The sequence below is a fragment of the Ixodes scapularis genome, unplaced genomic scaffold (genome assembly GCF_016920785.2).
Source record: "Ixodes scapularis isolate PalLabHiFi unplaced genomic scaffold, ASM1692078v2 PGA_scaffold2__306_contigs__length_199485367, whole genome shotgun sequence".
Classification (NCBI taxonomy): Eukaryota; Metazoa; Arthropoda; class Arachnida; order Ixodida; family Ixodidae; genus Ixodes; species Ixodes scapularis.
In genome coordinates this window covers 37,486,356-37,514,111 of record NW_024609857.1, presented here as the reverse complement: position 1 = coordinate 37,514,111, position 27,756 = coordinate 37,486,356, and the positions used below count along the sequence as shown (strand labels likewise).

The 27,756-nt window shown below is 44.6% G+C and overlaps 1 protein-coding gene across 2 annotated transcripts; it reads left to right on the top strand.

Moving 5' to 3' along the window:
• Positions 1-52: 52 nt before the first annotated feature.
• Positions 53-27,756, top strand: LOC8033939 (protein TFG). Of its 2 annotated transcripts, none has more exons than XM_029985304.4 (7): positions 53-474; positions 562-645; positions 748-897; positions 4,732-4,857; positions 8,740-8,925; positions 11,939-12,125; positions 26,286-27,756. In XM_029985304.4, the coding sequence occupies exons 1-7, from the start codon at positions 252-254 to the stop codon at positions 26,566-26,568; spliced, it is 1,239 nt and encodes a 412-aa protein (XP_029841164.3). In that variant the 5' UTR covers positions 53-251; the 3' UTR covers positions 26,569-27,756. The 2 variants fall into 2 exon arrangements, with proteins under 2 accessions (XP_029841164.3, XP_029841161.3); XM_029985301.4 differs by having other exon boundaries at positions 64-474; positions 26,283-27,756.

Below are 27,756 nucleotides of genomic sequence, written 5' to 3'. Positions count from 1 at the left end.
CATCCCCTTCTACGTCACCCGTGGTGTCGTGTCGCTTATTTACACGGATGAGTTGAGAGAACTCGGACTACGTGTCATTTTAACGTCCTTCACTGCCTGTACAAAATCGCATGTGTACCACCGCAACGAAACCGTCCTAGACCAGCCACCGATGCTTCCCATGCTCACTGCTTTGATATTGATAGTGTTTACCTCGTTTGCGAAGCGTGTCGTGGTTGACTCATAGAGGTCGAAAATCCTATTGCAGCATCATGAACACCTACCACTCGTCAGCGAACGAGGAAGCCAGCACGTTCCCTCATTTAGACCTGACTGGGAAGCTGATAATAAAAGCACAGCTAGGAGACGACATTCGACGGATTCCCATTCACAACGAGGACATCACCTACGATGAGCTGATACTGATGATGCAGAGAGTTTTCCGCGGAAAACTGACGAGCAGCGACGAAGTGACAGTGAAGTATAAAGACGAAGGTAAGTCGTTGTTCGTACTGGTGTTTTTCAGTATTTTTCGTTGAGGCTCGTAATCATTTGTTGACCTTGCTCTTATCACCCACACAGACGGAGACCTGATAACCATATTTGACAGCTCCGACTTGTCATTCGCGTGCCAGTGCAGCCGAATCCTTAAGCTGACGATATTCGGTAACAATTACTGAAGTTGGCACGATTTACGTGGTAGTTTGCTACGAGGGCTGCGAGCCACACCCACTTGTGGGCTTTGCTCATGCAGTTGTTTTCCTCTAGTGAACCACCAGCCAGTGCCATTGGAGCCTGATGAGATCAAGCACCTGAGGAAAGAGCTTCAAGACATCAGGAACATAGTGAACCGGCTGTTGGACAAGTTCGAGCCACGCACCTTTGTACCCGCCAGCTCCGAGGCCGAAGAAAATTCAAGTTAGTGGTTTGTTTCTTTTGGCTCTTGGATGAACCATGCAGAGATTTCAGGTATGCATGACAATTTTGTTGATTTTTTTCTTCAAGATATTGTTTAGTAGAAAGTTTCATTATAATGTAATCATTCCAACTACAAGGGGGAGCATGAGAAAAAAAAAAAAGCACAAGCTACCTGCGCTTTTATTTTTTAGTGAAAGGGGTCGTTTATCAGAATATGCGACTTATACAACGGTGCTACCTAGGTGGGAAAATACTGTATGTGCTGAGTGTAGCCCTAAGGACCAGCACATTGGCAGGCCTTGCAAAATTTTAACTGTAAACATACGTAGTTGAAATTGGGCATGCAAACGGGTTTTGCAAAGAGTTTTATGTCTGTTTTTTAGAACTGAACTCTGAAGTGGTGAAATAATTTAAAAGAGCAGAAACGGCGGCCGTGCATTTCCTATGTCCTATACATTACTCGTGTTTACAAAGAAACGAGCGTCCCTAGTGGCCACCATTGGTGCCGTGCATGCGCGATGGGGTGTGGGCAAGAAGCTCGCCGTCCCAGATCAACAAACCATTAGAATGTGATGTTGTCGGCATTAGTGTGAGACACCAAGCTCTATTTTGCATTGTTACTGTTGATACCACGTCTTCCTAGCTATGTCTCACATCTCCAGCGAAATTATTGAGGCTCAATGCATTGCAAAACTTCTCTTAAATAATGTGACATGCGGCAATTCAACTTGTATGAACGCTGCTGAATGGAGGCTAAAACCTGATTAACATGATGAGAGTGTTTGCTAATTTCAGTTGCAATGTCGCTCGCGCTGCAAAACCCTGAACGGTAGCTGCAATGCTCGACGTCGATACTGAAAATCGCAAGCAGAATCGGACCAAGTGACTCCTCGGGCATAACAAGTCTGTGATGGACACTGATAACAATAATCAACATCTGCTTGTATCTATTGTTTACACCAAGCCTTCTTATCCTAAACAAGCTTCAAAAAACTTAAAAGTCTGAGGCCTGCACTTCTTATTGCAATTACCAGGTCAACGTTTGGTCTGTGTGCCACTGTCGTTTGAACGAGCACAAACAGTTCGAACAAGCAGACGAGTTTGAAAAAGCAAGCACCAGTTAGAATGATGAAACGGCTGTCTGAATGTGACGACACACTGGACATGGTCGGCGGGTGGTCCGAACAACTTGGCGGTTTTCCTGCGTTCATGTTGGAACAAAACAAATAAATCTGATGACCACAAGTATCTGTGAATTCAACGGAATGCCCATCCCATACAGCGACTTCCGCCCGCACCTCCAGTCCAGAACTGTGCCCGATGCACCACCACCGCTTGATGTAACAGAGTTGAGTTGGTGTATACCAGACGTGTCGTTTACACACTACTTTGCGAGCTTGCTCCCAGGCAGTCATCGTCGATATATTTCGTTAAAACTATTGCTTGTCATGATTACCCTGCTTGTTTCCAGCCTCTACAATGCCGTTATCAGCATTTTTGCACTCGGCAAACTGCCCGTGAACGAGCTCGCAAACCAGTGTGCAGACAACGAACGGCCTGGTATAGGACATAAAAAATGCACAGCCGCCATTTTAGCTTTATATTTAATATGTCACCACGTCCGAGTTGTGCTAAAAGAAATTTAGACATAAAACTTCTTGCAAAACAATGTTTCTGTGCCATATATTAGGCATGTACGTTTGGAATTTAAATTTTGCAAGGTGTGCCAAATGTGCTGGTCCACACCCTGTGTGATCGTGGAATTTATGCTGCAGATCTCCACAGTGCTGTTGGACATGAAATCGACGTGCTTGACAGGGGCTCAGGAAGCCCAATAGAGTCACTTATTTTGCAAAAATCTATTTAAACAAACTTGTGCAGCCAATTGTACCACACTGCGACATCTTTGCACATGTTATGGCGGTTTCCGATCGTCGTTGTGGCACGCTTTGGGATCGCCTTTACGGAGCGTTCATCTGCCATTTGGCGATTGGCAAGAACTTGTATAGCTTCTGTGTTTTCTTGTTTCGGAAGGGTGCCGCTTCCAGATGTGCCCCAGATCCTGGGAGAACCCGCTCCTCCAAAATCTGTAGATTTGGCTGGAACCCAGCTTTTGGCATGCACATTGCTTTCTTTTTCGCTGATCGTGTTGGAACACACACTGCGGGAACAATCTGCCATGTTTATTGTTTATATAATTTCGTGCACAGTGAAGCATTGCTTCTATTTTTTGTGTGTGTTTAGCACAGTTGAAAGAGTGCCACGGGACGGCATTCTCCAGTGATGTCGATTGCAAATATCCAGGAGGACTATCACAGCAGAGCTGTTAAGGGCTAGTTTCCCCAGGATCGTGACCCCGCAAAGAAATGTCGACACAAAACACTGGTTGCCGCCGTCGCTCATAGATGGCGGTAGCTGTCCAGAGTGTTGTGTTTGCCAGTTGTCCGCTTGCCGCCGTCGCTCATTGATGGCGCAACCTTTCAAGCCTTTCCACTCTGGCTTGCCGACTTGCGGCCGGCCATTACTTCATTCCCACTATAGTAAAGCTTCTCTGGTTCTCTTTCTCCACCAAAGTAGAAAGGCTGAAAGTTTTTTTTAGGTTGCTTTTCATTTTATCAGGTTGCTCTTCAATTGCTGGTAGAGTGTCTTGGCCTAACCGAGAAAGGATTCACTCATGCTTTCGGGGTTCTTGCTGCGTTAGCCGGCTGATCGAGTGTCCCTGTGTTTTCACAATGTTTATCTCTAGTGTAAATGTTATTAGCACTAGCTGGACCCACAAACGTGTTCGTGCAACGGGATGCGTTCCAAACTGAGATTGTCTAAAACTTGTGACCAATGGTTTCGGCCTTTGCTTTGATAGGGATAATAGCTATTACTCAACACTGACCATTTGCCCTCATTGCCTGCTTCTTAATCACTTTATTTTTTTAACATTTGCGTGGCTCTAAAGCATTTACAGACGTCCGGCGACTGTCATTTTGTTGAGTCGAGCATAGAAAACTGTCTGGGGGCACTTGTGTTGACACTGCGGTCATTGAAAGTTGTCTTGCGTCGCTCATTTTTTTAAATACATTTGACTGCACTGTGGCCTACTTCAAGCACATGCTGTGATAGTGTAAAAGCACATACTTTTCGGGGGAAAGGTGTTTGCCTCTTTTATCGGCCGCTCCCAGAGGAAAGATTATCTTGTCTTGGTGGATTTGAAGGTGCATCGGCTCTGCACAGATCACATGCTTCAGCGCTGATTTAAGTCGTTTCTCCAAAACAACGATTGGGAATTGCCATCAGATTGCACAGGACACCGAAAAGAAAACTGCTGTATAGAATAATGGAGCACAGGAGACTTCATAGGTGTTGCCTTCTAAAAGTATGCAGACAGTAGTTAATGCAGAAGTGGTCTTGGCACTTCTGGTTTAAACATTCAAAATATCTGTCCGTGGCATGCTACATGTATAGACACGAGGCATCAATATCTTCCCGGGGTGGTCTAAAAGAGGATTGAAAAGCTTGCTTTTGTTTCATAGCGAAAGATTTGTATATTTGTTTTTTGCAATCCTTCGTGCTTCCTGCATTCGTTGAAGGTATATTTTTCGGCCGACGTGCAGGCAGCACTTTCTGCTAGGCAGAAAACCCTTCTCCAATTTCCTTCTTTCTACTTGCATTCTTCCCTCACCCGAAGAAGCGAGTCCTGGAGCTACTTCCCTTCGATAAGGGGAAGCAGTTTCATTCTTTCTGGCAAGGGAAGAAAGAATTGAGCGCAGTTTACTCTTTCCTGCTTGTTTGTCAGCCTTTAGAGGTACCTGCGTGGTCTCTAACCCCGGTCGATTGTTGCAGGTCAGACCGGGTCACGTGCTGCCAAGGCAGTCGCCCCAAAGGAATTCGACCCTCTTGTCTCGAAGCAAGCCGCCGGTGACGACCCCAACGCACAAGGCAAAACAAAGGCTTCCCACACTGCCGAAGGTAAGCACGACACTCCACCCCCAGTGATGCCCAAGAAAGCCCTTTTAAGGAGCTCCAGGTGGATACTAATGTTTTAGTACTGTGCCTGGTACGCAATTGAGTGTCCTATCCTGCCTGTACATCCAAAGTTATCTCGAAGTGGCAGCAAGTTGAGTCATCCAGAGCCTGTGTGTCCCAGTGTCGGATGTCACGATCCTGTCGGCTGGGCGTAGAAATGCCAGTGAAAAAGGCAAGGAGATGCGGGGGTCGCTGTCGTCTCACTGTCCCGTCTCGCGTCTGCTTTGATTTCCACCGACTGGCAGGCTACCGAACGCCTTACAGCAGAACGGACGCCTGTCGCATCCACTTTTCCCCCGCTGTACCGCTGCCAGGATCACAGCCGGCAGTAGTGCGACACTTATACTACATTATTGGGCAGAAATCGAGGGGTCACTGTTGAGGATGTGGTAAATGTGCCGGTCAGATATACGCCTCGGGCACAATGGTTTTCCTAAGAAAAAAAAAAAGTACCTGAAAACACCCTAAAGGCAGCCGTTACCTCATTCACTCTTGCCAGGACCAAATGGCAGTTATGGTCAGATGTCTCCGCTATAGCCCCAGGGGTTCGATTTTGGTCACTGCGAGATATAATTTGCCTGTCGCGGAAAAATCGAACATGGCATTCACAGGCGGTTTGTCTGCTAACACGTGCGAAGAATGTAATTTGTCTGCTACGAAGCGTGATTCGCCGAAGAACATAAAGCAAGAAAACGCAGTATGCAGTGATGTGATTGCTGCGCCAATTGTGCCAAACTGCACCGAGGGCCTAACCCTGCTACATCCTGCTACATTTTGTCAAAATATCCGTAATCTGCGCCAAGCCTGTGCCAAAGGGCCAGTTTTGGTCGCCTTTCAACACCGAAACTAAACTGAATGCCATAATTGAGCATGCGTGAGCTAGGTGGCGCAAGCGGCCGCCCGACAGACTGTTTCGCGCTCGTTGTCTCGTGGGTCTCGTCTCGCGGCTGACGCAAGCGTGCAGGGTACCAGCCATACCGTCATGCTGTGAAACGAAACCACGTTTTTGCGTGGCGGGAGTTACTTTGTTACTTTATGAGCTGAGGCACTCGCTTCTGAAAGCAAAGGCTGTGGGAAAACTATATTTGGTCTCTGCCTGCCAGTCACCGTGTTCGCGCGACGTCGAGTGTTACCGTCCCCACGTTGCTGCAGATATGGTGCTTTTTAAACTGTAACGTAAGGACTGCCGTATGTTCATCAACATTCCTGTTCTTGTTTAAATCACACGCTACTACAAAAATTCATCTCTCTTTAACTCAAAGACTGCTGTGTCGAACTTCGAAGTATTAACTACCTATAGTTTCTCTCTGTGGTATTTCTTTCGAGAGGGACCCCGGTACGGGAAAAATCTGCCGTGAAAGAAAGCTGGTGAAGAGAAGTGAACTAAAGCAAAGAATGCAATGTCTGCACGCTGAGCCCGCACAGCGCGCTCGTTTGTCTTGAGTTCAGTCGTTGCACAAAGCGCTCCAAGAACTTTTTGACCCTGGCTCGCATTGACTTGCATCGAGGTGCTCAGGTTCTTTTTTTCTGTGTGTTTAGCTTGTACCTTGCCTGCCAGACTGGCAAGCGTGTGCCTCTGGACTGTTTTTTGTCGTATGCTGGGCAGTTATATTTTGCATACAATTTTGGGAACCAGTTGGTGACGGAGCGGAGTGCCATATCACATGAGCGAATGATGCTCTAGCGAACAGGGACATTTGAGCGTATTGACGTTTTAGCGAATAACGGGGGCGCACGTTAACCCACCCCCCGCGCTGCGCTTACGCCGCTTCGCGTCGACAGTGGGGACAGTCTGCGGCGGCTCCTTACAAAAATGTGAACCCACTTAGCCCACCCGAAAACGCCGCTTTGCGGCGTCCGACTATTCGCTAAAGTGTGATGCGGTGAAACGTGGACGTTCGCGAAAACGTCATTCGATCAGGTCAGTGCCTCCCCGGAGGGGTGTGGTTTCCGTTTCGTTCGAACAGCCACCTCTGCTCGCGTGACGAAGCACGTGCAACTGCAAGCCTTCCGAAGTTGCCCTCATGTCCATGCGAACATGTATGCACGACAGAGGCACCAGCCGGGACGCTTGCAATCCATTGTTTTACATTTACTTACTTTTTACGAAACTTTGGCACATCGGCATCCAGTAAAACGTTTTTAGGGATTGCTCGGCAACGCCCACAGCAATGTATGTACACTTGTGGGATGTCTCATGTCTCTTTAGAGGCGTTGCAAGTGGACATTCATTACTAGCCGAAGGCAAAGCGAGGCTTGCAGCAGCCTTGCACAAAGTTTCGAAAGGCAAAAAGAAAAGCACCTTCTAATCGTAATGCACCTTTGCCTTGTGTACAATTTCGCATTGCATTGCAGTAGTTACATGTTTCATCAGCCAGAGACTGCCTCCATATATTATATAACTGGTCAACCTAATGCTGTGATATTTATTACTAAGCTGGTCATTTTCAAATGAGGTTGAATATGTGCAGTTTGGTTCATATTTATCTATAAGGGGTACATATATATGTATCATTTAACTGAAGCATTGCAAAATGTATGACATTGGCATTTCAGTTACATGTTGAAAGACTCCCAGGTGGTCTAACTTGACCGTAATTTGTTTATTGCAGCGAGCAAAATACCCTTCGTTTGTCCAGGACTTAAAACAAATATTTTTATTTTTATGAGAATATCTGCTCCAAAAAACACTTTTGCTGCTCCAAAACACTTTTTTGGCTGCTCCAAAAGCCACTGTTTCTGCCCCAAAACACTGTTTTTGCTGCTCCAAAAGCCACTCTTTCTGCTCCATAACACTATTTTGGCTGCTCCGAAAGGTGCTACAAAATAGCTTAGGCCAATCACATCACTGAGTATGTCATGTGCTAACAGACTGGAAACAGTTTTGTTGAACTAAGTGCCACGGTGAGTTGAGATCGGACACGTTCCTAAATTGCATTCGTCTGCTACCTCGCGTTAGAAGCTAGTAATAACTTGCACTTTGTTTGCAAACCTCGTGTTGTTCCGCTGCCATGCACAACCTAACATCGATCAGTGGACGAAGTAGCACCAACGACAAGCACATCAGAGGCTGCAAGACCTTTCACTATTTGTATGTTGGTGAGACATTCTCACAAAAAAATATTGCCCAATTGTGAAGTTGCAAATGGGTCGAAGAGGTCCTATTCATTGGTTGATTACGTGCAAGCTGTGGCGCCACGTCCAATCGGCAACCGAGGACGCTCTTGCTCTTACCTTGATCAAGATAGGGCTCCAGGGCAGTAAACAGGGGGCACTGTGGTCAGCTGCTGCTATTCAGCGCAGTTGGTGGCCTAAAGGGTCAACTTTGGGCTGGATATGCCACGGATTGATGGGACACGAGCGCTGCATCACAGTTTGGCAAGCCACCCGGGATGTTTTAAGCACGAGATATGAGGTCCACTGATTGTGGTCGTGTTCGGTCCCGGAGCTCCAAGGATTTCCCATTAGGTGCCTCTACCTGTTGAACCAGATTTTATTTTTGGGTCGAGTTTGGCAGGGAGGGGTGTTGCCTGAACGTGCAGGAGCACTAAATCTTCCACTCAGACAGTGGTTGCCCTATGGAGTTTCTATTGAAACAACAAGATCTCTGGAAAGAACAATATTTCCAAAAAATAATATTTGTTTGTGTGCTTATGATTTGTTCACTGTTTTTGTAGAAGTTTCATTTAAAGCTCAATGGACAAAGAGGGCAGAGCTGTAGAGTTTAGCCTAGATTAGTCAAAGTTGCTAGCTTTAATTAGCAAAAGCAATTGCCTCGATCTGGACAGCGCTACTCCAATCTGATCTCGTGACATGCATTTCCAGGCGAGAATGGTCGTGTGGGCACACCTGACAGCATTTCAAGCTTGGATTCTGCAACGGCTAGTCAGCAAAGACAACTCCAGCAGGCGGCGCAGCAGCAACAGATGCTTATGCAGCAGCAACATTATCAACTGCCCACTGGAGGCTATATGCCTCAACAGTCGGCTCAGCAGCCCTACCCTTCACAAGGCAAGACGTGCAACCTTATTAATGCTTAGTAGGCTTTCTCTACATCTGGGGTCTCAAACCCATTTGAGCATGGGGGCCAGGTGCTTACCCCTGAAAGGTTGAGGGACAGCTTGGGGGAGGGAACATCTTGGGGCACAAAAAAGCCAGAGCGTTGCTTCAGATTGTAATGCAACTGAGTCCATCTGCTACCCCACAGATTTTCTAGAAGAGTGACCTTGTGTTTTCTATCTCTGCTAAAGTTGCCATTTTGCCAGTAACACCAGTAGCTTTGAATTGTGAATTGAATCTACTTTTTACCTGTATCTGATGTGATAACAAGATGTAAAATGTTGGCAACCCAAGAACGTACTGGCATTGTTAAAAAGAAAAAGAGGGTACACTCAAATGGGAGTTCTCACTTTTCTGGCGATTTTAACTCAAGATTTGCAACAGCAAAGGATTGCAGCCTGAACTCCTGGTTTTCACAGTTGCTCTTGCCACACGACAGTTTGCGATGCCGAAGAGTTTCCTTGAGCAGTGGCCAGGGCCGGATTAAGGGATGGGCTAAGGGGGCTTCAGCCCTGACCCCCAGGCTGTCAGGGGGCCCCATGCTGGCCCTTGGAAATATGAAAAGAAAGCTCAGACAGAACAGAAGAAACACTCAATGGGGCCTCTGGTGCAATGGCCTTCTTCTCTTTTTTTTTTTTTTAAACAGGAATACACAGATGCCATAAAGTTTCCGTCTCTAGACAAGCTGCCATTTGTGAGCTCGTAAAAGAGCGTAACAGAACAACAGAATGTAAGACGGCCTCCCGTGCCTTTTGTTAGACTGGGTCTTTTTTAATGGAAGCTCGATGGAAGGACGGTTATGGAGCTTTCTTTTGTACCTACGGGACCCCTTCGGCATGTTTTACGGACAATTACGGGCAGGAAGTTAAGCAAGCGTTGCCAAAGACTATTCGGGCAACACAGATGGTTCACACGTGTTGATTTAAACCTTTTTGCGAAACTCCATATGGAGTTTATTGCAGAATGATAAGTTTGAAACTAGCGAAGGTGTCTGTGAATCTTCCGGACACCGTCTCTATAACCACCAGCAAACAGGTGTTTCAAGGAGCCGGTTCTTGAGATGCCCCTCAACAGTTTTCGATGGGTACTGACTGCAAGCAAGTGCTCTAGAGTCGGTGTCTGTCCTGCCATTGCAACTGAACACTCTTCCTTACAGCGACTGATATGAATACTGCAATGGTTTAATCAACGTCTGAGGTATAACCTCTTATTTTTTAACTTTGAGTCATACATCAAAATGGCTGGCGAGGTCTAAATTACTGCATTTAAAAAGAACAAGATTACTACTAAATCTGAATAAAACATTTTCCCCATTCAAAAAGACAGCGTATAGATACAAAACGAAAAATCTTCTCGATCTAATGATAAATTTTTTAAATGTAAGTATGCACGAACGACGGTGGTCGATGTTGTAGATTCGCTCGCAGTTTCTCCTATGGTTTAAATGTAAAAGTCTGTTCGTTTGTGAAACGAGGGTTCAGTTATTAGAAGAGTGTTTACGAAGTAGTTTGATCCCATAAAGACTGCTTCAACCAACAAATTTTTTTTTCTTACCCATGCCGCTTTTTTCACAGTTCATACTAGTAATTAATTAACAGGGGGCTAGTTGGAAGTTATAAAACTTCCAATAATTGGAAACAATTGCAAGAATGCGGGCTCTAGATTTTCGTGACGGTTGTCGAGTTGCAAGGCATGCCTATTAGGGGAAGGGAAATTAGAATGGGAATTTTGCAGGTATCTTTTCGATTGCTGCATAACTCAATTCATCTGTGATTAATGATGTCTCTAGACATGTTAGCAAGAGGGTCACCTGTGCTGCAAGTCGACATCATGATAAATTTGTTTAAACTGGCCCGGGCATGTACTCTATACATCTAGCAGCAACTCTAGTCAAACTAGGTCATGAATAAAATCACCATTTTGAATGGAAGCATTTTTTTTTTTGTTAAGCTGCTGGATGTGAATGAAACATCCTAATATTTTCCACAGTGTTTATTTGATTTCATTTTTATACCTCAAAATTACTGTATTGTAAAGTGCTAGAGCGGTTGATTATTTACGAAGTAGCTTCCAATCACCAATCGCATTTGTCTCATTGTCAGCAAGGAAAACTTGAATTCCATTGAATCTATGGATCTAAACAAGGCTCGACAATAGTCACAAGTAGAAACATCTTGATTTAACAAGTAGAAATATACACATTTTCCGTCATCATCTTTACCTCCAGCACCACCACCAACATCATTGTCACCACCACCACTATGGTTATTATTATTATCATCATCGGTAGGGGCCCCAAATGCCATAATTTGGCACCGGCAGGGGCTCATGCTTGTAGCCTTGAGTGGGATTGTCGTAGGGGTGATTTACATGAGGAACATATGAGGAGCAAAGATAAAAAAACAGCAATAATCATTGCAAGCAAAAATAAATATTTGTGTGAAACATGTTTAGCAGAAATGGAGGGTTCGACGACATGAGACAGTTGGGAACCTGCCATTTCTATAGCACTCGAGACATGAAAACGGAGGCTCACAGCCATGGGATACTAGGGGAGCCGCTTTCTAGGAAATCGTGGGCTGCATGTTTGAGATCCCTGCTGTACATGATGTAAAATGTTAACATTGAAGCTGGCACTGCATTCTGAGAGCTTACTGCATAAAACTCTTCATTCACTTGTTACATTAGGGCAAATGCCATGGTCCCCTTGACCCCAATAAGGATGACAGAGCTCTCTACAGGACGAATGGTCTCCGGCGGTGGCTTTTCTTGGTGCCTCGCTCTGCCTGCTATGATTAGCTTCTGCCATTTATCAGCTTTTGCTGGAAATGAGATTAAATTTCGAAAGTATAGTATGCTAGTGCTTTATATCTTGTTTTGTGTACACTATCTCCAATTCTTTACTCGATGAAATCATCACTTTAATCTGTCTTATCTGTCTGTGTGTGTCTTTCTTACCGAGTAGGTCCTCCGCCACAGCAGCAGCAACAGCAACAGCCGCAGCAGCCCCAGCAGCATCCTCAGGCACCTCCGGTGGGCTACGGGGCACCCATGGCGGCACCCCGAGGTGCTCCAGCACCGGGCCTTCCTCCCACGTCTCAGCCGGTGGCCTACGGGCAGATGCCCTACCCACAGACTTCTGCTGCCCAAGGGTGAGATACTTTGGGGCTTCCTTTGAACTGACGTGCATTGACTACAGATAGGTAAAAACAGGAGTGCTCGCTGCAAACAGATGATACACTCTTTTGTCTGGTCCCTGCGCCTGTCGGGAGATGGCACCGCAAGTTCCAAACATCGATAAATTGGTCGTTTGTGAACATGTATGCCATTGACCCTGGCAAGTTTGTTGGTCTCTTTTTTCTGAGGAAATGTGCGATACCTTGAAATTTCCACCGCTTAGGTACCATATTTACTCGCATAGTGAATGCATATTTTTTCCCCGAGAAATTGGCACATATTTAGGGGGTGCGTTCATTATGTGGGGTAAAATTTTTGCATTTATACACTTTGCGCAAATGTCATCGTAGGTGCCATTATCACATGGCAGTGTACTGTGGCACGTCTCGACTGACGGAGGCGCACCCGCAACTTATCATGGGAGCACCACAGTCCCCGTGCTAATTGCGAACCTTTTCTGGGGCGCTTTTGGTGTGCCTTTTGCTGAAGGAAAAGCGACCTACGAAGCTCCTTTAGCACGAAGAGCGACACGACCGGTCTTAGGCCTAACCACTTTCACGATTTCACTGTCCGAAAGCGGACCACAGACGTGTACGTTAACATCAATGGATCCGATGGGCGAAGCATGTTAGGGGGCTGGGCTATTCCTCAACCCCAGCTTCATTAGGTGTGCGCGCTGCTCGGTTTCACGGTTGATCACTTCCACAACTAAGCACTTGCAGCCATTACGAGAGCAGCTTGGCTTGGCTTGACTTGGCCCGGCCGCTTCGTAGCTAGCTGAGTTGGACGCAGTTCGATACTCGCGGAGCCGAAATTTAAAAGTGCGTTCATTATGCGAGGGAGAAAAAAAAACTTTTAGCCTTTCCACTCTGGTGAAAAGGGAGACCAGTGAAGCTGGTACTATGGTCAGACGACCTCAAGGGCGACGCCCAAGGACGACGTCTCGGACGACCTCAAGAACGATGTCTAAGACGACCTCAAGGACGACTTTTAAAACGACCTCGAGAATGACACCTAGAGGACGACCTCAGGGACGACATCTAGACGACCTCAAGGACGACGACATCTAGGACGACCTCAAGGACGACTTCTAAAACGACCTTGAGAACGACGCCTAGAGGACGATCTCAGGGGCGACCTCAAGGACGACGTCTAGAACGACCTCAAAGATGACTTCTAGGATGATTTTGAAGACAACGTCTAGGACTACCTCAAGGATGACTTCTAGGACAACCTCTCGGACGACATCAAGGTTGAACTCAAGGACGACCTCAAAGACAACTTCTAGGACGACCTCTCGGACAATCTCAAGGACAACTTCTGGGACGACGCCTAGAGAAATTCAGCCTTTCCACTCTGGTGAAAACCAGAGTGGAAAGCCTGGAAAGGTTGTTGCCATCTATGAGCAAGGCCGGCAAGCCGATTGTCTGGTTGCCACCATCGCTCATAGATGGCGGTAGCTGTCCAGAGTTTTGTGTCGACATTTCTTTGTGGGGGACACAATCCTGGGGGAACTAGCCCTTAACAGCTCCGCTGTAAAAGTCAAAATCTTGATTCCCATTGTGGGGCGTGCATTCATTATGCGAGTAAATATGGTACATACCATATAATCGCGTGTATGCGCCGCACCCCCTTGTTTTTGAGGCGTGCCGACTGTAATGCATGAAAGGTTTTGTGAAAATATATCGCTAGGTGGGCACTAGCCACCGCCCGAGCAAGTAGCGGCACGTCTCCGCATCTCCGATATTTCCTCTCCACTCATCCGTATCCCCGTATGGCACCATGGCTGCAGACCTCGATCGTGGTCGGCCGCACCGTCGGGATGAGTTTATGTTGCGGCCGGAAGAAATTGAAAAAAGATAAAGAATATGTCAGCTTCCGTGGCAAGCGCGAGGAATGGGGATTCAGCGGGCTCGGCTCGCGCGTGCACTCAGGTTTCTGATCGCCACTGTACGCTCTGGGGAGGTTTTCTTTTGTTCTTATAGTGTCAAAGCGTCGTGATTTGTCTGCCTTTTCGCGCAATCAGAGCTATGGGCCAGTACCACTTCAACAGTCATTCGGGATTCAAGTCGAAAGTTGCCGCGCATGCTATCAAGTACAAAAAAAAAAAAAAAGATGCTTATTGCGCAGTATGTAAACTAATTAAATCCGAGTGACGATTCAGTCCAAATTCTGGAGTGAAGGCATTTTCGACCAGTGCAGCCGAGCGCGCTCATGTACGTTCATTTCGCAATGTGGATAAAGATTTTATTCTTTTTTTACCCGTGTATGGGCCGCACCTTGAAAATTTGCCCTCAAATCGGTAAAAAATAGTGCGGCCCTTACACGAGTTTATACAGTAAGTAAAAGACCCAACAGGACACAGGTGGCTCGGCGACTGATGGAGCTCCTCCCCAGGCAATCCAAAAGCTTCAAATTGCCAAGATCTTGAACAGGAAAAAGAGTGTTCATGTTTCTCTTGGCAAATAATACCATGCAGTTAATATTGTTGATATGTTGGCTTGTTGCGGCTGATAATGTCTGATGATAGAGCTGATGCTCCGGGTTTTTTTCTTTCTCATATTGATGTGGGGACTGTGACATATTAATTTGGATCAGGTGATTTAATAGTTGGGTTTGTTTATGTATTATATTTACTAGATATTCAAAACAATGAAAGTTAAAAATGCAGGCAAGCTGGTGAACGAACTTCATATTTTTTAATAACCGCACATCACTAGAGCTACAGACAGCAACAACAGATAGCTACGCACGATACCAACAGTTACAGCCCGTTTGTCGGAGTTCCCTGTCCCACCTGGTGGAAGCGACACAGAATACAGGGACAAGGAAACTTGTTTCCTAGTGGGACTGGAGTTGTCAACAAAACACTTTAAAATTCACAGACAAACAGAGTCGGGTGACACGGTTTTTGTGTTCCGCTCTTTGGACGGAAAATGCACCGACAAACACGGTGAAAGTAGAGACGATTACTTTCCGTCTTAATTAAAGCTTTCGCTTAGTTTTCATTTGCCATGGGCAACTTTCCGCAAACCGTCATAACTATCAACACCAAACTTTTTTTCAACTAGAATTCCTGAATTGTATCTTGTTTGGGTCATTCGATGCATTCGAGGGGAGCGCCACGAAATTTCACATATATTTCGAGGATGTTCATATTCAAATGATCAAGGAGGGGGCGTTTCTTGGGGGACATACGCCATCCCGACTATCACAGAGCGTGATGACAAGTCTCTTGCCTGCCGAAATGGCTTTGCAGAACGTCGTGTCCTACTCTGTGGTGAGCGACCTTACTTTGATCAGTCCTCGAACATCGGCGTATCCATCTTGATGTAGCAGTCATGGACACGTTGCTACTAAAATATAACAGTGTTACAGTTATAGTTAACTTAGGCAAAAGAAAGTAACTCTGTTACAGTTACAGTTACGATATTGAACGAGTAACTAGTTACAGTTGCTTCGCTAAAGCAATGCCGTTACTTCATCGTTACTTTACAAAAAACAAAAAAGAGAAAACATTGAAAAGGAACTTTTCTTAATATGCCTTTAAATTATCAAAAAAACTGCTCCGACTTTACTCAACAAGATTAACAATTTAATCAAACGTTTCGTCTCCCATCCGGGAAACATCGTCTGACGATGTTTCCCGGATGGGAGACGAAACGTTTGATTAAATTGTTAATCTTGTTGAGTAAAGTCGGAGCAGTTTTTTTGATCATTATGATTTCCGGCTTTTGGAATATTTTTGCCTTTAAATTAGCATAGATTTGTTATAAGACATTGTGTTGTTCACGGTAGTGAATCTAATCATTTTGAAAAGCTAAGGTTTTCTTAATAATGAATATTAACATGTTTGGTTCTTCCTATTTCAATATTTACCATGAATAGCTCCTTGAACAAGACCATAATTTAAGGCAGTATCCAAGTAAATCCACTATGTGATAAATAATTTAGTCTTTTTTTGTCAAAATTACAGGCGACTTTGGTTTTTTAAAATTTTAACATAGCAGATACCTGGTCTCTAAAAAACATTAAAATATGCACGACCACCATAAGGTACACACAAACACAACAGCACGCGTCCAGATTTCGTGGATATCCAAGCATGGTGCCAGTTTACAATCGATCAATTCTAATTTCAGATTTCTTTGATGAGACGAAATCGGACGGAAGCAATAAAAATCGTGCAAATGTGAATTCAATAATAATATGTCATACCTTGCATTCAGCTTTGTAGATGTTTTCTTATGCCACTCTAATCCACTCGTCGGTCGAATTGTTTTCTATTGTGTGCGCACAATCTTTCATCAAACACAAAGCTTCCCTTGAAAATTTGGTGAGCAATGTTGCGGCAACATTCCTCCGTCAAAATAACCACTGATCGAGGTACAAACGACTACTGCATGTAGAATTCCAAACGGCTGTTGCAATCTTTTCTCCGGCACTTCCGAATCAGATCGAACACGCTTGTGCTTGTCCATCTCACCACCCAAAATAGAAGAGGCCACCCGGAAAGCCCACGACGTGAATATCTATAAATCAACTGGTGCCAAGTGCCCACGTCCCTGCTAGGGGCAGTCTTTCGATTTTAGGAAAACACACAAACAAGCAGAACGACACACAATTTCGAGCAAATACTCTTTTCAAGTGACGGGACTTGAGAAGGGACAAGCAGTGGGTGACGGGAGGCAAGGCCAGTAATTGGGTTGTAAAAACAAAAAGGAAGGAAGAGAAAATAGGCCTGAAGTTGAGAACCTGCAAGAGTGCATCTGGGAGTTGGACGATTCGAATTAGAGGGGAAGGAAACATATGCTTGGCGTCAAGAAGACGAGGTTCGGAAAATCGGTTGTTTTGTAAGCCTGCGGGCATTTGGGACGACAATCAAAGAAAACTGTCCGCTGCGAAAAGCACTCGTTGCATCCGTCAGACGAAGAAAAGAAAAACGTTTTCGAGATGCCGCTTTTGTGTCTTTATATTTTTATTTTTTTCCCTCTTGCTCCAGACGTTTTCTGCAGCAGTTTTTGCTGAGCCCTTCCTGTACCAGGACTTGGGACTCTCTCACAAGTTGCTAGACGATTTGGTGGTCGTGTTTGCAATATGTTTGCACATAAATCTGAGAAGTAACTGTGACTGCATTACTTTTTAGTTACTTTTGAAAAATAGTAACGAGTTACAGTTACAAGTTACTGAAAAAGAAGTAACTATAGCCGGTGACAGGTCAAGAACGAAGTGGAAGCTCCTCCCACCCCTTTCCACTTCAGCGGAGCGAACGGTGGAGAAGAGGTTGCCTCTTATCCCACGTTCGCTCTACTAAAGTGGAAAGAGGTGAGAGGAGCTGCCACATCGTTCTTCACCTGTCACCGACTATAGTCACCGGTAACGCGTAACTACTGGGTGTATCAAGGAGTGGCCAGGCTCCTTAAATCGACCGCAAAATTTGGTTTCTTAACGTATTGTGCTACGACTTTGTGTAGCGTTGCCCACAGATGGTGCATTTTTTCATAAAATTTGCAAAGAGCAAACTTACCTGAGGAAAAAGTAAAGAAAGAAAAAGGCTTAGCTCCTATGGAAATGCGGCGAAGCCAAAGGTCTGCAAACAATATGGCGCCGTTTCGCACGGGAGACGAGATGGCGCAAGCGGTCGCGATGCCAACTGCGCCAACGAATGAGCATACGGCGCCGAGAGCCGGCGTTTTTAGTAGACAATCTTTTCGACTCAAAAGCGGAGCGCGTTCCGCAGGCGGCGACAGTCGCAGAAACAAAAACAGGCGTGGTAACAACAATGAACTGCCAAGCAGACGACATCGGTACCCCGAAGAAAACAGCCTAAATATCCCGACAAACCATTTTTCTAACCGATTATGTGTCCATTCAATATGTTTTATCAGTAAGGATGATAAAATAATTCATTGGCAACTGATATCAGAAAAGCTCACGCCGCTTTTGAGTTGAAAAGATTGTCTGCTAAAGACGTCGGCTCTCGGCGCCGTATGCTCGTTCGTTGGCGCAGTTGGCATCGCGGCCGCTTGTGCCTGTGTCGTCTCTTGTCTCCCGTGCGAAACGGTGCCGCATTGTTTTGAAGACCTTTGGCTTCGCCATTTTTCCATAGGAGCTAAACCTTTTTCTCTCTTAACTTTTTCCTTCGGTAAGTCCGATCTTTGCAAATTTTACGAAAAAAAATGCCATCTGTGGGCAACGCTGCACAAAGTTGTAGCACGATACGTTAAGAAACCAAATTTTGCGGTCGATTTAAAGAGCCTGGCCACTCTTTGGTACACCCAGTAGTTCCTGCACAACTGCGATGAAGAGACATAGAGCTCAGCATTTTGAAACATAATTTCGCGCACCAGGCTTTCTCAAGCAAAACCAGCCACAGCAAATTCCTTTTCGCAACACAACCGCCAGCGAGCAAGCCACGAGCGCTACGGGCTGTCAAGGCACGGGAGGGAGCAGAAATGCTCGTTGATGGCGTTTGGCTGCTCGGCTTCTCCCAAGGCTGAGCGGTCGAACGAACCATAGGAGGAAGGTTGGGAAGAAAGGCAGCAGAGGGTAGAGCAGGTGAGGATAAGTTTGTCTCCCAGAGATGTGGTTTGGTGGGACTGCTCGCGGCACTTCAAGTAGGACGGCGAACAAGAAGTTGTCTGTCGTCGATTGTTTGTCTGTGGTTTCCGGGGGTGTTTGTCGCTACAGTTGTAGTACAGGATCAGCGACACAGAACTTTGTGGTATCGCCAGACAAAAATGGGTGTTTGTCGCTCTAGTGGGACGAGGCTATTAGTATAGTACATCCAGGGGCGGATTCAGGCATTTCCTGAGGGGGGGGTCAGGTGTTGGTCAGTGTACCACATGTTTAGGAACCCCCTCTCCCTCGTTTTGCGCCCTAAATTTTACACACGGAGAAATCAAGAGGGGGGCCAGGGCATCCGGATCCCCCCTCTAAATTTGCCCCTGAGTACATCCAAAAGTACACTTCATTGTCTTAAAGGTCGAACAACAAGCAGAAAAAAGGAAGCTTACTCTCGCTAGTAGCCAGCCCTTGTTTTTCTCCTCTATGTCTTTCACGCAACAGAAAAGAAGGAAAGAACACCTCCTTTTCACGTTTAGGATTAGAAAGATGAGTCCAGCAGCCAGATAAAAAGAAAGCAGAAGCCGTGTCTTCTCACCCTGACCTTGAAGCATCCACTTCGACCCTCGAACTTGAAGCACCCTAGGCCGACAGTGCAGTGGAAGCTACATGTTTATCGTACCAGTCATAAGCCTATCTCTCCCAGTCTTGGGTAAGTTACTTTTAAAAAGTAATTCGTTACAGTTACAGTTACTTTCAGAAAAAAGTAGCGAAGTTAACCGTTGCAGTACCTTTTGAAAACTAACGGCATTACTTTTCTATAACGCAAAAAAATATATTAGAGAAAACTAGAAAACGCCCCTCACAACGTTTTATTGCATAAAATTAAAAAGTATGCTTTTTACTTCATATTGTAACTTAACAGCAGTTGCTCCTCAAAGTTGGTGTTTGAAAGTTTCCACGCCAGAGTAGTAACGCAAATCAAAATACGAAACATGCGCAGTGCGGAGTAGTAGCGCTAATCAAAATATGAGACATGCGCAGTGCCCTCCACGTGTACTGTTGTTTCAAGGTTGATTGACACGATTAAAAAGCGCTTGCACAGAAAGAAGAAAAACCACAACATAGATGGTGCTTCAAGACACTAAGATATAAGTGTTGAGTCACAAAGTACAAGCGTGTGCGTAAAGATAACTAGATATTTTTTCATAAAATCTACACGTGGCTATATTCGGGTCGTGACTCGCGAGAAAAAACATATTCGCACCTTCGTGCAAGGCCAACTTGACACTCGAAATGTCGGAATAGACGATTTGGAAAGTGCAAGGAATGGCTAAATTGCACTCATTCAGTGATATATTATTCATAAAACACTGGAAAGTAACGACAAAAGTAACATTGTTACTTTCATCGTTACTTTAGAAAAAGTAATAGAACTACAGTTACAAGTTACATTTTTAAAAAGTAACTCGTTACAGTTACAAGTTACCAAAAAAGTAACAAAGCTACAGTAACGCATTACTAGTAACGCGTTACTACCCAAGACTGACCTCTCCCCACGGGATTACACTCCCACATACCTACGCTCAGCGAGCGGGGTCTGGCGATGAAAGGAAGCGGTTGATTGGTCTAGTGAACGCTTAGCTCCCACTGCACTGTCAGCTTTCGGCTGAACAGAGAATAAACTAAAACTCAAGTGAGCATAGCCACTATTTGTCTCTCATGCTGGCGCCTCAACAGCGCCAATCATGTTTCCTAGAACTGTTCCGAGATCATCTTCCTTTTCATCCCTATTTTCTACTTGGCGATCAACCCTTGGTACCGTTCAATCGAGTTATAAAATTCCTGCATAAAACTGGCCTTTTACACCAGCTGTAGCTTGCAGTTATTTTAGATTGCATTTCTAAGCTCCTTATAAAAACCTCTGTTTTGGCGCAATATGGCCTAAGTTGCTCTTGCACCATTAAACCCCCAACCATCATCATCATGCTGGCGCCTGCTTGCCCCATCAAGTTCCTCCCATGATTCATTAATTTCAACAACTGTCTAGAAACCATCTTATCGCCAAGAGAACCCCAACTACAGCTTTTTTCGTGAACAATAACTTCATTTCCAATGCAGTTCTTTAGTTTTAGCTTTTTTTTTTTTTACTAGACAACGACATAGGGTTTTTTACTATTTTAGCAACTGCATCAAATACTAAAAAAAAACGAATTTTTGCGGAAAAAAAAAAAAAAAAAGCTAATTCGCCAAAGTTCACAATTAAAATATGAAGAAAAAAAAATTTCACGCAAATATGTCACTCTCTCATACCAGCAAGTAACTCCCTATCATAAAATGTTGTGCCCACTAAATATTCCTGAAATACATACTTAGTGACATCCATGAAATTATGTGGCTGCGAAAATAGTCGTTTACAGCACAACAGACGTCGAGGTCTCCCAGACTTTATTCCATGTTTGTCTCAAAGGAAAGAATCTGACGACGGCCTAAAATAATATGCATGCCAGAGAAACGCTAAACTGATGCACAGCATCAGCTTAGTGTTTCTGGCTGAGGTTGGCATGGTTGGTGATAGAGTTTTAGTAGATTGTTCCGATGACTCTGATAGCGATATCTGATATTCTACCGAAGCCTTTGCTCATGCGTCATATTGCTACTTCTACCTTTTTTTAAAAACAGCAAGCACTGAAAATGAAGATGATTCACAAAATACCATTGGCATGAAAACTCTGCTGTGCCCGTCCTAAACACCTCGGTGTTCTTACACAACCCCTCGATAAGCAAAACAATGGCTTACTATGACATGCATGTCATTGTCATTTGTCGGTGACGTATGTATGCTCTTAAACATACACTGTGCCGCTGAAACTTGGCTTGGTACTTAATGAAAAAAATCTGAATACTCAACCAGCAACTGAGTGTCTCCAGCCCTATAAGATCAGAAAGAACTCCGTTTACCCCTGAGCTGACGGTGCAGTGGGAATTACACGGTCGCTGAACCAATCAACAAAAGGGAAAACATTGTTCAAGAAACAGGGACGAAGTAGAAGTGAACACAGGACAAGCGCTGTCCTGTGTTCACTTCTACTTCGTCCCTGTTTTTTGCGCACTGTTTTCACAATTGTCTGTATGAACCAGCTACCCCACATCGCCATCATAAATCAATTATCAGCTGCCCTTTCGTCACTTGACTCCTCTCCCTGTTCGTGCGTATAGGCAGGAGCATAATCAAATGGCTAAAACTAGGCATAGGACTGGTTCTACGAGCATGCAGCTTGTGGCGTACTGTCAGCTTAGGGATGAACGAAGTATGGTCCTTCTCGAAATGAAACTCGTGAGCCCGTCACAATATAGCCTGAAAATCGTCCATCAAAACAGAAAGACAGAGTCGTAACATTGTCAGAGTCAAGCGATAGCAACAGCCCTTTTTGGGGGTCGTAGGCCGTGTAGACGCTTAGCATGCGAGAAAAACGTAAAGAATTGAGAAGGGGAAATAGGAGGGGGATACGAAAGAAGCAAGATAAATTTTCGGCCGGGAAGACTATTTTGGCGTGTCAAGTTTTTTACCGTTTTAAGTTTTGGGGACTTTCTGACCCTCAACTGTTTATGGGAGGACACTACCCAAAAAGGTCAACTTTTGAACCTTCGGCTTAATATGAATGAAATTTACAGCATATGTCGGCAGTTTGGAGGCAGAATGCAGTTTAAAGTTTCATCGGTGTACATGAATTATAAGAGAAAGTATAGTTGTTTCTATCAGGAACACATTGACATTGTTTAGGAAAACTATCGTTAGAAAAATTGTGCGATACCCTACATTTTCCTTCACTAGATGCATAGCAGGAATGCCTGGAGAGTGCAACTGTGAAAACAAAGTTTCAAAAAAGTTATTTATTTTATGTTAACAATGCACTGAAAAATCAAATAAATTTTTTGCCTTTTATCTTGTCGACAAAATCTTGACATGTTTTCTAACAGACATCCACAAAGTAAAAAACAATGCCACAGCTGCACTGCCCATTGAATTCCACTTAAGAAAAACCATGACTCATTGCAGTTGGCCAAGCCAGAGTTAAAAAGGCAAGCAACTTTGTGCACCCCGAGTCCCTCAAGTTCATCTGCTTGAGGAAGTTCTAGACAGCTTGCTTGCGAGTTGTTGCTGTTTGTCAAACCAAGGTAAATACAATGAAGTTTAAAGCAATCTTATTCAGATCGAAAAATAAACCCATTTCAATAAATTACACTCTCTTGCTAGGTATGTCATCAATCGAACTAGTCAGCCAGCATAAAACTTTAGGCATATTTTTTTTTCAGAGAATATGACGGTGGGATTGTCATGTAAATTATTTGATAGCTAAACTCTCTCAGATTGTTGATATTGTTTGTCGTTGCCGCAATGTTTTACCACTCAACATTAAACTTAAAATTTATTACGCATTATTTCAATCTCACTTAACTTATTGTCACCTTGTATGGGCTACTACAACAAAAACAAACCTTAAAAACATACTATTACTACAAAAGAGAATAATACGATATATTGCTGATGTTTCCTACACAGACCACACAGAACTTTTATTTTTTAAATATCAAATGATTCCGGTTGAACGCATGTATGAGTATCGTTGGCTTTATTCCATTCGTTTCTCCTCCACACTATTCATTGATTTCTTATTCATATTTCTGAGCTTGTAAGGCATAGCAGTTATGTCAACATACGCCTCAGAGAAGCATGGGTCTTCCCTTGTTCCCGCACAAACTACAACTTACGAACTTCACATTATAATGTACCACTTGTTTTAAATAAATGCCTCACAAACAACATAAACATATACACGATTAGCAAACGAGACTTGCGCTCTTATATCTTCATTGTTCCCTAACTTAGTGTTATAATGTTTGCAGAGTTCTGATTTTTAATTTTTTAATTAATTTTTTTGTTTCATCAAATATTACGCTAGTGGTGTGTTGCACTACCAAGCTGCTGCCAATGTACGAAGGGTCCCAGACCCAGTCAAACTGTCTCAACAGCTTTTTGTCTGGGACTCCTTCCAGTGTTTCTGGAAATAAAGCTTTGATTTTATTTGATCTGTGATCAAAGGGATTTGTGGACTTCACTACAGGCCCTCTGGCAACCAGAAGGATGGCAATGACCTTTTTAATTGCAAATCGCTCAAGAATGTACGTGACTCTTTTACATTACGGTAATCGGAAAATTCCTTTCGTATGGTGGGCAATTAAATTGTCTTAAAATATGCCCTGAAGTGTAATTTTTGAATGAATGCATAAGTGGCAAGGTTTTGCACCATGATACTGCTATGTTTGCTGATGTCAGGTACCTCATTAACCACTCCCCAGTTCTCATGCCCGTTTCTAAGGAGCAATATATCGACTTTGCACTGGATGAATTCAGGCCCAGTTCAGTTGCCTCCAGTTCAAAGACCTTCCAGCTGAAAAATGTTCGGACATGCAGATGGGTATACAACAGTGCAGTCATCATTCTTCAGGACAATGGCAGCATTTTTAAGTGAACTAAAAGTTTCAAAAGCTGTGTTTGGAGTGCCAACACTTTTGCGTGGCAAGGCAGAATGCAAAAGAGTCCTCTTGAAAGTTCTAAAGCTTGCCTGTTATTATTTGTATTGTGAAGTATAGACCAGCAAAACTGGGCTCACACCCAGTTTTGCTGGTCACCTCGGAAAAGACTGCTATCGAATGTTAAATGGGAAAGCATACCTGCCAAGTCTCCCGTACTACCCAGGAGACTCCCGAATTTTGACCAATTTGTATGGTTGTACGATTGGCAGAAAAATCCCCTGGAGAACTCAAATTGCTTAAACAAGGAGTCTCTGCTGTTGCAACAAACGGCTGCAATGATAGCGAGGCCCAGCTGTATGTCGCTAGCATGAGCAGTGCAATATAAATCTAATGACATTGCCTTGATGGAAATTTGTTATTAATATTTATTTTTAAAAACCGCAACTCCCCCCCCCCCCGCCTGGCTTAGAAATTCTCCCGGATTTGGCTTCTCTGCACTTGGCAGGTATGGGAAAGGCAGCCAGTCTCTTTAACAACACCCCCCAATATATTATGGCATCAGGAGACTACCCAATAAAAATTTTGCTTCCGAGTCACATATATTTTTAATAAGCCGAAACACAAGCATGGAAGCTCATGGCCGGAAATCACGTGGCTACATCCGACTGCATTTTCTTTCTCCGGTTTGTGAAGCAGATGACGGCGACAAATTTGCTTGCACCATTTGTCGTGTGATTGCTTTGCACTTGTATCCCTTCTGCTCGACGTTCTGCACTTGAAGATCGGTTGGCCGGTACCGCGAACGACAGTTCCGAAGAAGCAGTCCCATGTCCGTCGTGCACCGCCATCACGTCGTCCAGTCCGCGGTGCGTCGCCATATTGAGAATGACATGCACATCTACGATGCTTTCTGTGATTTGTCCAACAATTTTTTTAATGCGAAAGCATTAACTGTCTCATGGAGCGAGCTGACGTCATCAGTTTGAAGCGTGAAAACGGCTCCTGGTTTCTGCGATCCCAATAGGAGCAATTCGCCTTCGGTTCCATTGGCTGGCACGCGTCGACAGGCCTCCCATTGGCCGCTGCGCCATGGCCTCCGAGATCCCGAAGCGCATGCGCGCTAGTACGCAGCAGACGACAAAGGGAGCGGACGAGCAGACGACAAAGGGAGCGGACGAGCGGCTTGCATGCTTTCGCATTCACAACTCGTAAGAAATTCTCAAGTGTACCTCGAGCTTTTTTTGGTCAACAGATTTGCAGCTTCCTGGAAGCCACAAAAAATGGGGTTTATATTCTTTTCTATTTTTAATATTGAATGTGTACCTTAGATGACTCACGACTTTGAATATATTTGATATGCATCAGTTTGAACGTCACGTGACCGTAGAAAAGAAAGTGAGTGCGCCTGAAACCGGCCGATTCTCGACCGGCGGTTTTCGGGCAGAAAGAATACAAATTTCGATCCACAAATTGTGTTCTGGGTAGTTGGGCTCTTGTCGGTAATGTTCAAATAAAAACCTTGATGAGCATAAATACCCTGTCACTGTCCCTTTAAGGATCATGCTTCAAAATGCAACGAGTCTGTTTTCCATCGAGTTTTTTAGTGGTAAGCCAAAATTCCAGTATGTCATTAACCGTTTTTAGTATCCTTGTATCCACTGTAATTCTTTCAGCCTTGTCGACTTGGCAGCACTGCTGCTCCCAAGATGATAGTCTACCTTTTCCTATTTTTGTTATGTATATAGTATATAATTTTTTTTTTTTTTTGTAGAAATACGCAGGGATAACTGCCGGAGCTGCAATGCCTTAAGCTATGGTTGCCGAAGCTCTTGCACTCATTTCTTCTTTACTGCTAGATTAAATTGCTCTTGAGTACAGTCAAGCAGAATAAATTGACTGCATTTGTTTGTGCCAGTGTTTGTTCCCTATTCACCTCAGGTGATGCTATTCGAAACACTGCAGGTACCCAAATAACCAGGCAGGATGACTAGTTACTGCTATAAAATGTTTCCCCGCATTTTTCTACGCAGTAGCCACGGACCCGGCTTTCCGGCCGGTGGAGCGCCCATGCCTGGCGCCCAGCCATCGCAGGCCCCGCAGGCCGGCCAAGGACCCTACGGGGCGCCCCCTGCCCCCCAGGGCTACCAGGGCTACCCCCCTCCCCACCAGGTGCCCTCGTCCCAGGCGGGGCCCTATGGGCCGAGCCCAAGCCCGTCCCCCGTCAACGCCGGGCCGGGCAATCCCTATGCGAGGGGTGGCGCTCTGCCAACCTCCTACCCACGTCCCGCCCCCAATTATCCCCAGGGGTACCAGTAATTCTCTTTTGAAATCGTGGCTTGCTTCTTCTGTTTGGTGATGCATGTTGCCAGAGGGGCCATTCTCGAAATAAACTGACATTCAGTTGGTCCATCGAGTGTGTAAGCCTAAGAACTGATGTTTGTAGCGCTCTGCTGCGGTGGGCCTGCAGTGTTCTAGAATACGTCTGCCCTGCTGGCTCTGCGCCCATATCTGGCTTTCGGTAACCCGCAGGTGCCCCCTTTATGAAAAGTGGCTTGCACCTCATGTTTTTGCAGAACGAGAATAAACTAATGTTCTGTAGGTGAGAAGTAGCAGTACCAAATTTGCCTGTGTTTTCGGTGTTTCTGCTCTGTGGAAGGTCACTTCGGATGGGGTGTGTTTATAAGTACCACGACTGGCCTGGCATGCTAACGAAGTGCGAGTCTTGGAGATTGATGTAAAGTTGTAAGGCTTCGAAATTACTGATTGCTGGTTTTCTATGGGGGGCTGGCGTCTACGTAGGTGCTTATCACTTCCATGGTTTTCTTAGTTGAAGCATATCTCATTGTGTGCGGTACCTATTTGTGTGCACGCTTTGTTAATTTAACTGATTATAATGTCAATTATACTTTTTCTATAACAGTCTGTCCAAGGTGATAAGGCTGTGAATTTATACTTCGGGAATGCTGAACATCTGCTACACTTTTACTGCCATGGCAGGAGTATGGACCACTGTCAGACATTTTATTATTTTGAGAAACTCCTTGAACAATAGGTAATCACAGCATCTTTAAAGTATTTGTACTTTTAGTATGTGAAACTTTCAGACATTCTAAGGGCAGCTTTCATTGAGCTGTGTCACTGGATTGATACTAATACGACCACCTACAGCATATTACAGAACAAACTTCATATTTTTGCTCTGGTTGTACGTTGCTTGACTACTGTTAATTTTTCTGCTTTAGCACATTCCACTCATTTTTTGTGCTTCTGTGTGTAAATACTAGGCATTCAAACTGCTTTGTTTTTATGCCCGTCATTGCACTGTAGACCTGTATATCTGGTGAAAATTTGCTTTTCACATTCATTAGTTAAAGGATAATGAATAAATAATGTGCTAACAAGTTCTTGCCTTCTACAGTGTATGCTACGTTCTTTTTAGTAGTTTTGTTCGTTGTTTTTGCTAATTTGTTTTCTGAATGTAATAAAGATATGACTGGATAAGTG